Source organism: Oncorhynchus clarkii, chromosome 13 (genome assembly GCF_045791955.1).
Source record: "Oncorhynchus clarkii lewisi isolate Uvic-CL-2024 chromosome 13, UVic_Ocla_1.0, whole genome shotgun sequence".
In the NCBI taxonomy this organism is placed as follows: Eukaryota; Metazoa; Chordata; class Actinopteri; order Salmoniformes; family Salmonidae; genus Oncorhynchus; species Oncorhynchus clarkii.
This window is the reverse complement of record NC_092159.1, coordinates 27,812,930-27,830,267: the sequence shown is the minus strand read 5'-3', so window position 1 is coordinate 27,830,267 and position 17,338 is coordinate 27,812,930. Positions and strand designations below refer to the sequence as shown.

Genomic DNA, 17,338 nt, shown 5'->3' with positions numbered 1-17,338 from the left:
GCAATTATGTTAGCACAGCTGAAAACTGTTGTGCTGATTTAACAAAGCTTTTGTAAACAGTGTGTGGGCCTTGTTCATTAACAAAGCTTTTGTAAACAGTGCTGTTGCATAACAATCAGGCAGTAGAACAACAATAATGACAATAATAATGACCATAATGACCAATCTTACCTCCTCTTAACATTGGGTAGGATTCAGACTCTGTCAGTGTGCCAGGTGGTCATTGGGTTTGATTCAGACCCTGTCAGTGTGCCAGGTGGTCATTGGGTTTGATCCGGACCCTGTCAGCGTGCCAGGTGGTCATTGGGTTTGATCCAGACCCTGTCAGTATACCAGGTGGACATTGGGTTTGATTCAGACCCTGTCAGTGTGCCAGGTGGTCATTGGGTTTGATCCAGACCCTGTCAGTGTACCAGATGGTCATTGGATTTGATTCAGATCCTGCCAGTGTACCAGGTGGACATTGGGTTTGATTCAGACCCTGCCAGTGTACCAGGTGGACATTGGGTTTGATTCAGACCCTGCCAGTGTACCAGGTGGACATTGGGTTTGATTCAGACCCTGCCAGCGTACCAGGTGGACATTGGGTTTGATTCAGACCCTGTCAGTGTACCAGGTGGACATTGGGTTTGATTCAGACCCTGCCAGCATGGCCAGAAATGTATTCCAAGGTCAGTAATTTATAACCACAGAAGCACCACAGACCTTTCATGCATGACTAAAAACACCTAAGTATTATATTTACTGCCATGGGCTAGTATGTCACCGCCTCAGACACCATTCACAATGCTGGCTGAGGTACGAGTAAAACATGACATATTATTTCCTAACCGTTCACAATGCTGGCTGAGGTACGAGTGAAACATGACATATTATTTCCTAATTGTCAAAAAATCCCCACTCCTTAATCAACTCTCACTGTTTAACCAGAATAACATGAGTTGTGTCCTTTAGACTGTTAGACTGTTAGTCCAAAATAATATTCAGCTACTTAGATGTCATGTTTTGTGATGTTATGCTCACTATAAGAAATCCTGAATCTATTGAAATGCCTGGAGGGGATGTGTTCATTCATAACCCATCATTTATACCTGTTAATTCATAACCCATCATTTATACCTGTTAATTCATAACCCATCATTTATACCTGTTAATTCATAACCCATCATTTCTACCTGTTAATTCATAACCCATCATTTATTCCTGTTAATTCATAACCCATCATTTATACCTGTTTGTTCATAACCCATCATTTATACCTGCTAATTCATAACCCATCATTTATACCTGTTAGTCATAACCCATCATTTATACCTGTTAATTCATAACCCATCATTTTTATCTCTTAATTCATAACCCATAATTTATACCTGTTAATTCACAACCCATCATTTATACCTGTTAATTCATAGCCCATCATTTATACCTGTTAATTCATAACCCATCATTTATACCTTTTGCTCGAAAGGGGCGGTTCAGGCAGACTTGCACGCTCCCTGACCTTACTTCTTACTTGGCAGGAACTGATGGGGATCCATAATAAACCCCAGGAAGAGTAGCTGCTGCCTTGGCAAGAACTAATGGGGATCCAAAATAAACACCAGGAAGAATAGCTGCTGCCTTGGGAGGAACTAATGGAGATCCATAATAATCCCCAGGACAAGTTGTTGCTGCCTTGGCAGGAACACAGTTATGTGATACTTGGTATAGAAAAGTCCAATCTTAGGAGAGTACACGAGAGGCACTATACTGTGTATCTGCAGGAGTCTATCTTGTCAAAACCACTGATACAGGAGACCCAACACCCTCTGGCGGAATGGATCATTTCTACAGAGAAACCTAGATTCAAAGGCTTGTGTGTATTAGGTATATGTTGTGAAATTGTTTGATATTACTTGTTAGATATTACTGCACCGTCGGAACTAGAAACACAAGCATTTCACAACACCCGCAATAACATCAGCTAAACATGTGTATGTGACCAATAAAATGGAGGAGGAGAGGAGGTAGACTAGTGGTTAGAGGGGAGGTAGACTCGTGGTTAGAGAGGAGGTAGACTCGTGGTTAGAGAGGAGGTAGACTCGTGGTTAGAGAGGAGGTAGACTCGTGGTTAGAGAGTGTAGTATCTGGGATCTACATCGGTTTATATTAGTTACTGTGCTGTTACTAAGCAGTAATGCATTACGGCAGTGTTACGTTACTACACCTAATAGGAAATGCACATGCGCACTGGGGTGCCGCGAACTGTAGAGCACGAGGGGTTTTGACTAAACGAAAACTAACTGTACTCCCGTCTCCTGCCTGGTCATTTCTCCACAACACAAATATTACAGAGAGGAGGTAGACTCGTGGTTAGAGAGGAGGTAGACTCGTGGTTAGAGAGGAGGTAGACTCGTGGTTAGAGAGGAGGTAGACTCGTGGTTAGAGAGGAGGTAGACTCGTGGTTAGAGAGTGTAGTATCTGGGATCTACATCGGTTTATATTAGTTACTGTGCTGTTACTAAGCAGTAATGCATTACGGCAGTGTTACGTTACTACACCTAATAGGAAATGCACATGCGCACTGGGGTGCCGCGAACTGTAGAGCACGAGGGGTTTTGACTAAACGAAAACTAACTGTACTCCCGTCTCCTGCCTGGTCATTTCTCCACAACACAAATATTACAGAGAGGAGGTAGACTCGTGGTTAGAGAGGAGGTAGACTCGTGGTTAGAGAGGAGGTAGACTCGTGGTTAGAGAGGAGGTAGACTCGTGGTTAGAGAGGAGGTAGACTCGTGGTTAGAGAGGAGGTAGACTCGTGGTTAGCGAGGAGGTAGACTCGTGGTTAGCGAGGAGGTAGACTCGTGGTTAGCGAGGAGGTAGACTCGTGGTTAGAGAGGAGGTAGACTCGTGGTTAGAGAGGAGGTAGACTCGTGGTTAGAGAGGAGGTAGACTCGTGGTTAGAGGAGGTAGCCTAGTGGTTAGAGTAGGTAGCCTAGTGGTTAGAGGAGGTAGACTAGTGGTTAGAGGAGGTAGACTAGTGGTTAGAGGAGGTAGACTAGTGGTTAGAGGAGGTAGACTAGTGGTTAGAGGAGGTAGACTAGTGGTTAGAGGAGGTAGACTAGTGGTTAGAGGAGGTAGACTAATGGTTAGTGACTAGTGGTTAGAGGAGGTAGACTAGTGGTTAGAGGAGGTAGCCTAGTGGTTAGAGGAGGTAGCCTAGTGGTTAGAGGAGGTAGCCTAGTGGTTAGAGGAGGTAGACTAGTGGTTAGAGGAGGTAGACTAGTGGTTAGAGGAGGTAGACTAGTGGTTAGAGGAGGTAGCCTAGTGGTTAGAGGAGGTAGACTAGTGGTTAGAGGAGGTAGACTAGTGGTTAGAGGAGGTAGACTAGTGGTTAGTGACTAGTGGTTAGAGGAGGTAGACTAGTGGTTAGAGGAGGTAGACTAGTGGTTAGAGGAGGTAGACTAGTGGTTAGAGGAGGTAGACTAGTGGTTAGAGGAGGTAGACTAGTGGTTAGAGGAGGTAGACTAGTGGTTAGAGGAGGCAGACTAGTGGTTAGAGGAGGTAGACTAATGGTTAGTGACTAGTGGTTAGAGGAGGTAGACTAGTGGATTGAGGAGGTAGACTAGTGGTTAGAGGAGGTAGACTAGTGGTTAGAGGAGGTAGACTAGTGGTTAGTGACTAGTGGTTAGAGGAGGTAGACTAGTGGTTAGAGGAGGTTCACTAGTGGTTAGAGGAGGCAGACTAGTGGTTAGAGGAGGTAGACTAATGGTTAGTGACTAGTGGTTAGAGGAGGTAGACTAGTGGATTGAGGAGGTAGACTAGTGGTTAGAGGAGGTAGACTAGTGGTTAGAGGAGGTAGACTAGTGGTTAGAGGAGGTAGACTAGTGGTAAGAGGAGGTAGACTAGTGGTTAGAGGAGGTAGACTAGTGGTTAGAGGAGGTAGCCTAGTGGTTAGAGGAGGTAGCCTAGTGGTTAGGGGAAGTAGCCTAGTGATTAGGGGAGGTAGCCTAGTGATTAGAGGAGGTAGCCTAGTGATTAGAGGAGGTAGCCTAGTGATTAAAGGAGGTAGCCTAGTGGTTAGAGGAGGTATCCTAGTGATTAGGGGAGGTAGACTAGTGGTTAGAGGAGGTAGACTAGTGGTTAGAGGAGGTAGACTAGTGATTAGAGGAGGTAGACTAGTGGTTAGAGGAGGTAGACTAGTGGGTAGAGGAGGTAGACTAGTGGTTAAAGGAGGAAGACTAGTGGTTAGAGGAGGTAGACTAATGGTTAGAGACTAGTGGTTAGAGGAGGTAGACTAGTGGTTAGAGGAGGTAGACTAGTGGTTAGAGGAGGTAGACTAGTGGTTAGAGGAGGTAGACTAGTGGTTAGAGGAGGCAGACTAGTGGTTAGAGGAGGTAGCCTAGTGATTAGGGGAGGTAGACTAGTGGTTAGAGGAGGTAGACTAGTGGTTAGAGGAGGTAGACTAGTGGTTAGAGGAGGTAGACTAGTGGGTAGAGGAGGTAGACTAGTGGTTAGAGGAGGTAGACTAGTGGTTAGAGGAGGTAGACTAGTGGTTAGAGGAGGTAGACTAGTGGTTAGAGGAGGTAGCCTAGTGGTTAGGGGAAGTAGCCTAGTGATTAGGGGAGGTAGCCTAGTGATTAGAGGAGGTAGCCTAGTGATTAGAGGAGGTAGCCTAGTGATTAGAGGAGGTAGCCTAGTGATTAGAGGAGGTAGCCTAGTAGTTAGAGGAGGTAGCCTAGTGATTAGGGGAGGTAGACTAGTGGTTAGAGGAGGTAGACTAGTGGTTAGAGGAGGTAGACTAGTGGTTAGAGGAGGTAGACTAGTGGTTAGAGGAGGTAGACTAGTGGGTAGAGGAGGTAGACTAGTGGTTAAAGGAGGAAGACTAGTGGTTAGAGGAGGTAGCCTAGTGGTTAGGGGAAGTAGCCTAGTGATTAGAGGAGGTAGCCTAGTGATTAGAGGAGGTAGCCTAGTGATTAGAGGAGGTAGCCTAGTGATTAGAGGAGGTAGCCTAGTAGTTAGAGGAGGTAGCCTAGTGGTTAGGGGAAGTAGCCTAGTGATTAGGGGAGGTAGCCTAGTGATTAGAGGAGGTAGCCTAGTGATTAGGGGAGGTAGACTAGTGGTTAGAGGAGGTAGACTAGTGGTTAGAGGAGGTAGACTAGTGGTTAGAGGAGGTAGACTAGTGGTTAGAGGAGGTAGACTAGTGGGTAGAGGAGGTAGACTAGTGGTTAAAGGAGGAAGACTAGTGGTTAGAGGAGGTAGACTAATGGTTAGAGACTAGTGGTTAGAGGAGGTAGACTAGTGGTTAGAGGAGGTAGACTAGTGGTTAGAGGAGGTAGACTAGTGGTTAGAGGAGGTAGACTAGTGGTTAGAGGAGGTAGACTAGTGGTTAGAGGAGGTAGAATAGTGGTTAGAGGAGGTAGACTAGTGGTTAGAGAGGAAGTAGACTAGTGGTTAGAGAGGAAGTAGACTAGTGATTGTGGGTTATATTTCTCAATACCAAATTCACTAAAAGAACACATGAGAATACACACTGGAGGGAAATCTCACTGCTGCTCTGTGGGAAGATATTCAACTCTTCATCAGACCTTAAAATATATCAAAGAATTCACACATGAGATACATTTTTAGACTATGATCACTGTGGGAAGAATTTTTCTACATCTAGCAGTCTAACTATACACCAGAGAAGCACACAGGAGAGAAACCTTATAGCTGTACTCAGTGTGGGAAGAGTTTCTCTACATCAATTTATCGAACATTACACCATAGAACACACAGGAGAGAAACCTCATAGCTGTGATCAATGTGATACGCTGATATTTAACAAAAAGTGACTAACTAAAAAATAGTTGTTACATTTACCACGTTGGTGACCCAGTTGAATCAAAATGAAACCCATCAAAATGTAGCTAGTTGTTTTCTACAAATTGTCCTCTAACCAGTGATGTACACATTATTCCCAGATTCTGTGTGGTTTTTGAGCTATTAGTTTTAACAGGACGTGCAACCTCATCTCCCTCCTTTTGCACAATTGATTTCAACGTGATATCGATGAGTGATGACAAATAAGTGTTGCGTTCCTTTGTTTAGTGACCCTTACATTTAAATGCATCACTCCAAAATGAAGCTGACTGTCTTCTGCAGGTTGTCCTCTAACCAGTGAGGTAAAAGATATCTCCCATTTCCATGTGTTTTTTTAGTTGTGTTAGTTTCAACAGCATGTACAACCTGATTCGCCCCCAATTGATATCAGTGATTTGGTGCTTGTGCAGTTTATATGATTACTATTGTGGCAGATGTTTGTGTACATAGCACATTTTCTGTTTAGGTTTTCAGTATATCACAAACTGTTTCTGCATATTGGTTATTGATTTGAAGACGTTAAAACTGTGTTTTGACATTGGGCTATCCCGCCTAGCAAAATGTAATTGAAAAGATGTTGACAATAAGACAATGCCTGACGTCCAATATAAGTTCACATTGTAGTTTTTGCCTCAGCACTGCACAGCTGATTCAAATTATCAACTCATCATCAAGCTTCAGGTGGTATTTATGTATTAATTTGCGATGCTATCCTTGATATGATCCTGTAATTGTCACATGTTACACATGCACATATGTGTGCCCATGCATCTATCAATCCAATGTTATCATGATTTGTTATCAGGGATATTATACTTTAGTAATCCACAATGACCTGGTGATGTAACAGTCTAATAATTACATTGTCTTCCATATTCCTAGATACCTTGTAACTGGAGATTCCTTCAAAACGATTTCCTACAGTTACAGTGTAGGGCACTGCAAGGATGGGTGACTAGGGTCATCTGGGACTGCCTCCTGGAGGAATTCAGGCGTGTGAAGGCTACCTGTGTCCTGCGTAACTTAATTTTGCACGCCCAATTTTTCAGTTTTTGATTTGTTAAAAAAGTTTGAAATATCCAATAAATGTCGTTCCACTTCATGATTGTGTCCCACTTGTTGTTGATTCTTCACAAAAAAATACAGTTTTATATCTTTATGTTTGAAGCCTGAAATGTGGCAAAAGGTCGCAAAGTTCAAGGGGGCCGAATACTTTCGCAAGGCACTGTATATATGACTTGCATCCTTGGCACAACATGATATTATATTCTACTCAATCCATAGGCTTCATTAATGTCATTCAGGCTGTTTTGAAGTTGATACAACTGGCTATGATAGCTGAGGTTCATAGCTAGGTTCTGAACTAATATGTATACCAAACGTTCGGGTCCATTACACAGATCGGCTAGATAGCTCGCTACACATCCATACAGTATCCAAACCAGTACAGCCTGGTTTGCTGGTTGTTTCAGGAGTCCCTAAAACAACCAGAATGACAATTTCATACTCATGTCACAACACCCATAAAGCTAGCCAGCTAAATCAAGATTTTCTTAAATTATCTTTATGATTAAAAAAAAGCATAATCGTTTGTCTCTACATTAACTAACATTCCTGTCAACTGTACATGTTTTTGCATGATTTTTTTTATAACGTTATAATCCCTTGCATTTGCTTCCATCCTAGTATTTCAGTCCGCCATCTTTGATCCAGTTCAGGTCTGTGTGGGGGTACCCCTCTCTCCTAGTATTTCAGTCCGCCATCTTTGATCCAGTTCAGGTCTGTGTAAGAGTACCCCTCTCTCCTAGTATTTCTGTCCGCCATCTTTGAGCCAGTTCAGGTCTGTGTAGGGGTACCCCTCTCTCCTAGTATTTCAGTCCGCCATCTTAGATCCAGTTCCGTTCTGTGTAGCGGTACCCCTCTCTCCTTGTATTTCAGTCTGCCATCTTAGATCCAGTTCAGGTCTGTGTAGGGGTACCCCTCTCTCCTAGTATTTCAGTCCGCCATCTTAGATCCAGTTCAGTTCTGTGTAGCAGTACCCCTCTCTCCTAGTATTTCAGTCCGCCATCTTAGATCCAGTTCGGTTCTGTGTGGCGGTACCCCTCTCTCCTTGTATATCAGTCCGCCATCTTAGATCCAGTTCAGGTCTGTGTAGGGGTACCCCTCTCTCCTAGTATTTCAGTCCGCCATCTTAGATCCAGTTCAGTTCTGTGTAGCGGTACCCCTCTCTCCTTGTATTTCAGTCCGCCATCTTAGCTCCTGTTCCGTTCTGTGTAGCGGTACCACTCTCTCCTTGTATTTCAGTCCGCCATCTTAGATCCAGTTCAGTGTAGCGGTACCCCTCTCTCCTTTTATTTCTGTCCGCCATCTTTTCTGAAGAAAGTCTAACAGTCACTCGTGCAGCAGCAGCCTCCCCCGGTCCCAGTGCAGGTCTGAAGAAGTTTAAGATGCGACGAAACGTTTGACGAAAAAAATTAATCACAGAAAAAAAATATTGACTGATATTTATTTATTTAGGGGGGGGTAATGAACATTAAAGGCATGGCGACGTCTCTTATTTTTACCCTTTAACTTTTTGTCTGAAAATGTAATTTACATTTTACTCAACTGCGTTACCCACTCCAGGCAGCAGAGGGCGGTCTGCGACTTTAAGGCAATGATGCTGGTGTGACGTATAATCTAGTGGACGGAACGCTTCATTCAACAGCAGCAACAGTTAGTCAGACACCTCGGTAGCTTGTTAGACAAAATAGACGAACCAATAAAGCTCTTTAGACGCTTTAGTGGATATTAGCCACTGTGTTTTAAACCCACTTCTGTCGTCTAGTTAGTTATCCGATTTAATTTCATATTTACGGTGTTGTTGTTATTAGTCAGCTAGCAGGCTGGTTAGGTTAGCATTAGCCTAGCTAGCTAGCATTCCAGACCATGAGTTCACTAAGCTACTCTCCTCCTGATAAAGAAGAGGTGGTCTGCTGGACGGAGAAAGAGGGTCTGTGGCTGAACGTTGTCGTGAAAGAGGAGGAGGAAGAGGAGGATGTCACAATACAAAAACAAGTAGAGGATGAGGATGTTACAGTGAAAGAAGAGAAAGACGTTACTGTGAAAGAAGAGGAAGACGCGTTCAGAGTGAAAGAGGAGGAGGATGTTACAGTAAAAGAAGAGCAAAGGGGGGGTTTTAGTGAGGCTGGATATCTGGGCCCGGTTTCCCAAACGTATCTTAAGGCATCCAATGAATGGACCCTGATTAACACTAGTAAGTACTGTCTTAAATACAGAGGCACAAACTCTGCAGTTGTTGGAACTGATGTGTGGTGTTAAAGGGGAAATATGCAATAGCTACATCAATATTTAGACTTTTAAATTATGAATTTATAGCCATTGATTCTTGAAGAATATAACACATGCCTCATGAGCTTAGTTCAACTGTTATACCCCATCAGGACCACAAATAAGCTTTTTTTACTCCAATGGTTTACATTGTTTCTAAACAACACTGTATATCCTCAACATGGTTAAAACTATAATGTTGATATCGTGGATGGTTAGTCCTTGCATCCATAGGTCTGTCTATGAATTTGAGAGTAGTTACATTTCTCCAGCCCCATCATCTTTTCCCAAAACTGTTTGAACTGCAGATTGGTTGGTTGGTTGATTGTGTTTTTTTTTTTTACATAAACAAAATGTCAGCCCTGAGACTTGGTTTGGTAAACAGCTGAGAGAAGGAGAAATGTAACCACTCTCAAATTCATAGAGAAAGCTATTGAAGCAACCGTAACCCAAAACCTAGCGACCTCGTCAAGAAGTTAAGACATCTTGGCGTAACAGTCGCTGGACCCAGGTTTGGTTTCAGCTCATGGCGAAACATGCCTAGATTCATCCATGAATCTGCGCCACTCGTGAGCCCCAAAATCATTGCAAAATCATGTGCTGTCCCCAACTAAAATAAATCTTGGTCACCCAAGAGACATCTTTTTTTTTACCAATCTCCCCATGTGTTTTAATAAAATCAACAATATGTACAGTGGGGAGAACAAGTATTTGATACACTGCTGATTTAGCAGGTTTTCCTACTTACAAAGCATGTAGAGGTCTGTAATTTCTATCATAGGTACACTTCAACTGTGAGAGACGTAATCTAAAACAAAAATCCAGAAATTCACATTGTATGATTTTTAAGTAATTAATTTGCATTTTATTGCATGACATAAGTATTTGATCACCTACCAACCAGTAGGAATTCCGGCTCTCACAGACCTGTTTAGTTTTTCTTTAAGAAGTCCTCCTGTTCTCCACTCATTACCTGTATTAACTGCACCTGTTTGAACTCGTTACCTGTATAAAAGACACCTGTTTTACCAAAGTTGACCGACTGAAAGGGAGTGTAACTTGACTATTGTTGGATTCGGGCTAAACTTTGAACATTGAGATATTAGCGACATGATAGATCAGACGCAGAGTATATAAAGGAGTGAGATCTGAAGAAAGACAGAGTGGCTGTGGAATGTGCTGGGTGGATGGGAGGAGATCACAGGATTGCTGTAGGGGAAGCGGATGGACATCTGTGGATTAGGCGAAGGAATGATTGAGGTCAGGTCAGATCCCCTGAAGGGAGTAATAAGGGTTTAGTATCCTGTCACCCTCTTCCTGTGGAACCAGGAGATGTAAGGATTAGAGAGAAGGAGGAGTGTCCAAAGTGGGGTATATATACTTGTGATGGTGAGAACATGTTTTTGTTTGAATTACAGCTGTAAAGACCCTTTGGGAAGAATTAAACTTGGTTAAGCTTCTCTAGTGTCCGTGAGTTATTTACTCTGAAAAATTAGAGCCTAACACTATAATTACTGTTCCCTGAAGGAGGGAAACAAGGTACAACACCTGTTTGGCCCCACTCCTTCCTGTGTCGGTGAAGAGCGGTATTAAATTTAAGGAATAAACCCGAGCCTCACGCTCATTACCTGCTCATCACTCCTCGCTGGAAGCGGGGCTTCCAGTGAGGCGTGAATTTAATAGTATGTTGTACCTAGTTTCCCTACTTCGGGAAACAGTAGTTATAGTCATAACGTTACGCTTACCATATGATGAACTTAAATACGGGATCTTGCTGAGAGTTTTTCTCCTATTCTGAAATGCACTCGCTCCTTATATTACACTGGGAAAACAGTTTTCATGGGCACAGGTATACTAAATAATTTCAGAGTTTGCTAAATCCAATGGTTTTTAACTGAGAGTCATCTTGTAATCCAAGATGGCGTAGCAGTAAGACGTGTTTGTTGTAAATGTTATGTTTTTTTTCGTCTTTTTTATATATATTGCAATATATTTCTCTCTTTTTCCATTTTTAAATGAAATATGCTTCCGGCAACTCGCCTCACCCAATGTGATATGGATCTGCTATTTTTTAGATCTTATAGTTAGAACCGCCATCAGCAGCTAGCCATCAGAAGCTAACCAGCTAATTAGCTACTAGCTATTTAGTCATTGTTAGCCACTGCTAGCGGTCTTGAACTTTTTAGCTCAGACACCAGCCGCTTTTAGCTTGGATAATACCTGCCAGTCTGCACAGCGCAATATCAACCCTGAGCATATCGGACTGTTTTTCTCCACTACATCACCGTATTCCTGCCGTAAGCTCTGGACCATTACACCAGATAATCTGCCCATTCATCACCATTTTACCTGTTGTTGTTGTCTTACCTGTTGTTTTAGCTAGCTCTCCCAATCAACACCTGTGATTGCTTTATGTCTCTCTAATGTCAATATCCCCTGTATACTGTTGTTTAGGGTAGTTATCATTGTTTTATTTTACTGCGGAGCCCCTTGTCCCACTCAACATGCCTCAGAGAACTCTTTTGTCCCACCTCCCACACATGAGCTGACCTCACCTAGCATAACTGGTGCCTCCAGAGATGCAACCAATCTTATCATAAATCAATGCCTAGGTTTACCTTCACTGTACCCGCACCCTACCATACTGTACATTATGCCATGAATCTATCCTACCACGCCCAGAAATCTGCTCCTTTTATTCTCTGTTCACAATGCACTACAACCAGTTCTGATAGCCTTTAGCCATTCCCTCATCCTACTCCTCTGTTCCTCTGGGGATGTAGAGGTTAACCCAGGCCCTGTGTGTTCCCAGGTACTCTCAATTGTTGACTTCTGTAACCGTAGAAGCTTGGTTTCATGCATGTTAACATCAGAAGCCTCCTCCCTAAGTTTGTTTTACTCACTGCTTTAGCACACTCTGCCAACCTTAATGTCCTTGCCATGTATGAATCCTGGCTTTGGAAGGCCACCAAAAATTCGGACATGTCCATCCCCAACTACAACATTTTCTGTCAAAATTAGAGAATTTGCAATCTACTGCAGAGATGGCCAGCAAAGTTCTATCATACTTTCCAGGTCTAAGCCAAAACAGTTCGAGCTTCTAATTTAAAAAATGAATCTCTCCAGAAATAAGTCTCTCACTGTTGCCGCCTGTTACAGACCCCCCTCAGCTCCCAGCTGTGCCTTGCACACCATATGTGAATTGATTGCCCCGCATCTATCTTCAGAGTTTGTTCTGTTAGGTGACCTAAACTGGGATATTCTTAACACCCCGGCCGTCCTACAATCCAAGCTAGATGCCCTCAATCTCATACAAGTTATCAAGGAACCCACCAGGTACAACCCTAAATCTGTAAACATGGGCACCCTCATAGATATTATCCTGACCAACTTGCCCTCCAAATACACCTCTGCTGTTTTCAATCAGGATCTCAGCGATCACTGCCTCATTGCCTGCATCCGTTATGGGTCCGCGGTCAAACGACCACCCCTCATCACTGTCAAACGCTCCCTAAAACAATTCTGCAAGCAGGCCTTTCTAATCGACCTGGCCCGGGTATCCTGGAAGGATATTGACCTCATCCCGTCAGAAGAGGATGCCTGGTTGTTGTTTAAAAGTAATTTCCTCGCCACCTTAAATAAGCATGCCCCTTTCAAAAAATGTGTAACTAAGAACAGATATAGCCCTTGGTTCACTCTAGACCTGATTGCCCTCGACCAGCACAAAAACATCCCGTGGCGTACTGCACTAGCATCGAATAGTCCCCGCGATATGCAACTTTTCAGAGAAGTCAGGAACCAATACACACAGTCAGTTAGGAAAGCAAAGGCTAGCTTTTTCAAACAGAAATTTGCATTCTGTAGCTCTAACTCCAAACAGTTTTGGGACAATGTATAGTCCATGGAGAATAAGAGCACCTCCTCCCAGCTGCCCACTGCACTGAGGCTAGGAAACACTGTCACCACCGATAACTCCACGATAATCGAGAATTTCAGTTAGCATTTCTCTATGGCTGGCCATGCTTTCCTCCTGGCTACCCCAACCCTGACCAACAGCTCCCCACCCCCCGCAGCTACTTGCCCAAGCCTACCCACCTTCACCCAAATCCAGATATCTGATGTTCTGAAAGAGTTGCAAAACCTGGACCCGTACAGATCAGCTGGGCTAGACAATCTGGACCCTCTCTTTCTAAAATGATCTGCCGTCTGACTAGCATCACTACCCTGGACGATTCTGACTTAGGTATTTGTTGTTGTCCACATATTCTAATGTGTCTGGTTAGACTGTATATCTCACTGGTCATCCCCAAAGCCAACACCTACTTGGGCCGCCTTTCCTTCCAGTTCTCAGCTACCAATGACTGGAACGAATTGCAAAAATCGCTGAAGTTGGAGACCTATATCTCCCTCACTAACTTTAAGCATCAGCTATCTGAGCAGTTTACTGATCGCTGCAGCTGAACACAGCCCATCTGTAAATAGCCCATCCAGCTGCCTACCTCATCCCCATGTTTTTCTTTTTTTGCTCTTGTCACACCAGTATTTCTACTTGCACATCATCATCTGCACATCTATCACTCCAGTGTTAATTTACTAAATTGTAATTACTTCGCTACTATGGCCTATTTATTGCATTTCCTCCTTACTCCATTTGCACACACTGTATATAGATTTTTCTATTGTGACTGTATGTTTGTTTATCCCACGTGTAACTCTTGTTTTTTGTCACACTGCTTTGCTTTATCTTGGCCAGGTCACAGTTGTAAATGGGAACTTGTTCTCGACTAGCCTACCTGGTTAAATAAAGGTGAAATAAAAAATGTAATCTTAACTTTATTGACAACACCCAAATGGATACTGTCATTAACGCGGTTCTTCAATAATTACACATAATTCATAATACTGTAGGAAACATTATATTAAGCAGGACATTCAAACGAGCCTTACAATTATAATCCAAAGTAGTGTGAAATGTACTCATAAGCAACCTGGACATGGAGGTTACTTCCCTGAGTTTTCCCCCATTCACATTCAGAATACATTGTGAAAAACAAATCTTTGCTCACCATTTTTGCTCCAGGCAGATATAGTACATCCATAACTATCGGTTTCCTCATTACCAGATATACTACATCCATAACTATCGGTTTCCTCATTAGCAGGGAGGAGTTTCTGCAATCAAATTGCCCTCGTGACGCAATTTTAGCAAACACAGAAATGTGCCTATATTGGAGACCAAAAGTCGTCTGGCACACTGCTTAGAGATTCAGCAACATGAATATCTTATTTCTACCCTACAATCATTGATGTCACTACTAATGTGAAAACAAGACAAAGTATGACTTCTTGCTCATTTTAAGACAATTGTCAAATAATTTTGACATTCAGACATCAATTGTTGTATAACATCATGGCTACGCTGTTGGCATCACCATTTACAATGGATTACCGCTGTTGTGAGCCTTTAATCATCTGTCTGACTTTGTTGTTCACACAGGAGAGAGAAGTGACTATCGTGGATCCTCTGGGGAGCCTCAACAACCTCATGATGCTGACGAGGCAGAGAAGAGTCTCTCCAGATCAGAACACCTCAATAAACACCTGCAGAGATCCACAGGGAAGAGAACTCACTGCTGCTCTGACTGTGGGAAGAGATTCACCTCATCAGGCATTAACATTCATCAGGGAACACACACAGGAGAGAAAAGTTATAGCTGTGTTCAATGTGGGAAGAGTTTTGGTCAATCTTGCCAGCTGACTCACCAGAGAACATGCACAGGAGAGAAACCTTACAGCTGTGTTCAATGTGGGAAGAGTTTTGGTCGATCTTGCCATCTGACTCAACACCAGAGAACACACACAGGAGAGAAACCGTATAGCTGTGTTCAATGTGGGAAGAGTTTTGGTCAATCTTTCCATCTGACTCAACACCAGAGAACACACACAGGAGAGAAACCGTATAGCTGTGGTCAATGTGGGAAGAGTTTTGGTAGATCTGGAGTGCTGATAGTACACCAGAGAACACACACAGGAGAGAAACCTTATAGCTGTGTTCAATGTGGGAAGTGTTTTGGTCAATCTTTCCATCTGACTCAACACCAGAGAACACACACAGGAGAGAAATCGTATAGCTGTGGTCAATGTGGGAAGAGTTTTGGTGGATCTGGAGTTTTGACAGTACACCAGAGAACACACACAGGGGAGAAACCTTACAGCTGTGATCAATGTGGGAAGAGTTTTGCTACATCTAGCACTCTGACTCTACACCAAAGAATACACACAGGAGAGAAACCTTATAGCTGTGATCAATGTGGGAAGAGTTTTGTTCAATCTGGCCATCTGGTATCACACCAGAGAACACACACAGGAGAGAAACCTTATAGCTGTGATCAGTGTGACAAGAGATACTTTGATGAAAGATCTCTGATCAAACATCAGAAAATACATGCAGTTATTTCGTGATATCAATTAAAAAATGTCACAATGTAGAAAGTTTTAACATTATAGTAGGAGTATTTTAAGGAATTTCACAATGTAGAATCCTAAACGTTTGCCCCATACAATATATTTCAGCGTGATATGGATATTAGCCTTGGGAAAAATCCAGGCTCTGAATTGAAAAAGTTACTATTTATGTGATTTAACAAAAAGTGACTAACACAAAAAGAGCTGTGTTACACTTACCACGTTGGTGACCCACTTGAATCAATATGCAACACTTCAAAATGTAGCTCGCTGTTTTCTACAAATTGTCCTCTAACCAGTGATGTACACATTATTACCAGATTCCGTGTGGTTTTTGAGCTGTTAGTTGTAACAGGACGTACAACCTCATCTCCCTCCTCTCGGCACAATTGATTTCAACATGATATTGATGAGTGATGACAAATAAGTGTTGCGTTCCTTTGTTTAGCGACCCCTAAATTTAAATGCATTACTCAAAAATGTAGCTGACTGTCTTCTGCAGGTTGTTCTCTAACCAGTGTGTTTTCCATGTTTTTTTCTAGTTGTTAGTTTCAACAGCACGAACAACCTGATTTCCCCCCTAATTGATATCAGTGATTTATTGGTACTTGTCAAAACAACGGCGTTCCTGGTGCTTGTTTAAAAAAAGTTATATGATTATTGTGGTGGACGTTTGTGTATATAGCACATGTTATGTTTAGGTTTTCAATTTATCCCAAACTGTTTCTGCACATTGGTTATTGATTTATTTATTGATTTGGACATGTTAAAACTGTGTTTTGACATTGGGATATCCCACCTAGCAAAATGTAATTGAAAAGACGTTGAAAATAAGACTATGCAACCAAATATTTTATTTATTTTTTTACATTTCATGAAATATTTAGTAATGATAATTATTTATGCAACCAACTGACAATTTTTTGGTACGATTATATTGACATTGTTGCCCTGCTTAAAGAATATCAGGGTTAATTCTCATATGTGCCAAACCAAATGTACTAGAGCATGACATTGGGGACTGGGTCCCGATCCAACAGCATACCTTATCTATTGAACCCTGAAAAGAGAGAGAAGTCATGCAGTGAGGTGGAAAGTTACTACGGATATTGCAGGAGTTTCCCCTTGAAATAAAACATCTCTGTGGTAAGGACAACTTGGTTGCTGTTTGTCTCAAGGGTGGGCAGTGAAAAAGTTTTGTGTTTTGCATTTAGCCAGTGCGTTGCCATTTATTTTGACTGCACATTTTTCCGTATTGGAGATGAGTTTTGTTTGGGCTCGTTCCAAGGGGACGAGAGTTCCCGACGCTAGTGAGTTTTTTTAGGAAGACAACAGTTCTAGACGCTAGTGAGTTTTAGGAGGTTTTTTTTCTTGTTTTTAATTTTTCACAGCCAGTGTTTATATTGGTGAAGTTGAAGCATTGTAGTTGATTATAATGTGAAATGGAAGTGGTTTTCTGTTGGTGGTAAGCATTCTCTTAAGGGGGAAGGTGTTTTTGTTTTTCCATTTATGTGCAGATTTAGTGGGTCTCATGGTGGGTGTCTTCTATGTCCCAGTTGTTGTTACTAGTCAACTTTGAGTGGACACTGAGAGCAAAACTGAAACATTGTGTTATAATACTTTTATTGTATCAAATGGTTGTTTTATGCAACAGAATAGAGGGTTCTTATAACTATTGTGTCTACTGAGGATGGGCCTC

The 17,338-nt window shown here is 42.4% G+C and overlaps 2 protein-coding genes across 2 annotated transcripts in view; both read left to right on the top strand.

Moving 5' to 3' along the window:
- The window catches only part of LOC139364513 (merozoite surface protein 9-like), a 324,715-nt gene that overhangs the window by 277,241 nt on the left and 30,136 nt on the right, over positions 1-17,338 (top strand). The window lies entirely within an intron of this gene.
- LOC139364493 (zinc finger protein 180-like) lies at positions 8,773-15,636 on the top strand. Its single transcript, XM_071101279.1, has 3 exons — positions 8,773-9,100; positions 14,672-14,854; positions 15,104-15,636. Exons 1-3 carry the CDS (start codon positions 8,773-8,775, stop codon positions 15,634-15,636), a joined length of 1,044 nt encoding a protein of 347 aa, XP_070957380.1.

Excerpts from the sequence above, each read along its gene's own strand:
- LOC139364493 (XM_071101279.1), top strand. The coding sequence starts at position 8,773 with ATGAGTTCACTAAGCTACTCTCCTCCTGATAAAGAAGAGGTGGTCTGC. Across the intron at positions 9,101-14,671 it reads ATGGACCCTGATTAACACTA|GAGAGAGAAGTGACTATCGT; the intron begins GTAAGTACTGTC and ends TTGTTCACACAG. Across the intron at positions 14,855-15,103 it reads CTCATCAGGCATTAACATTC|ACCAGAGAACACACACAGGA; the intron begins ATCAGGGAACAC and ends ATCTGACTCAAC.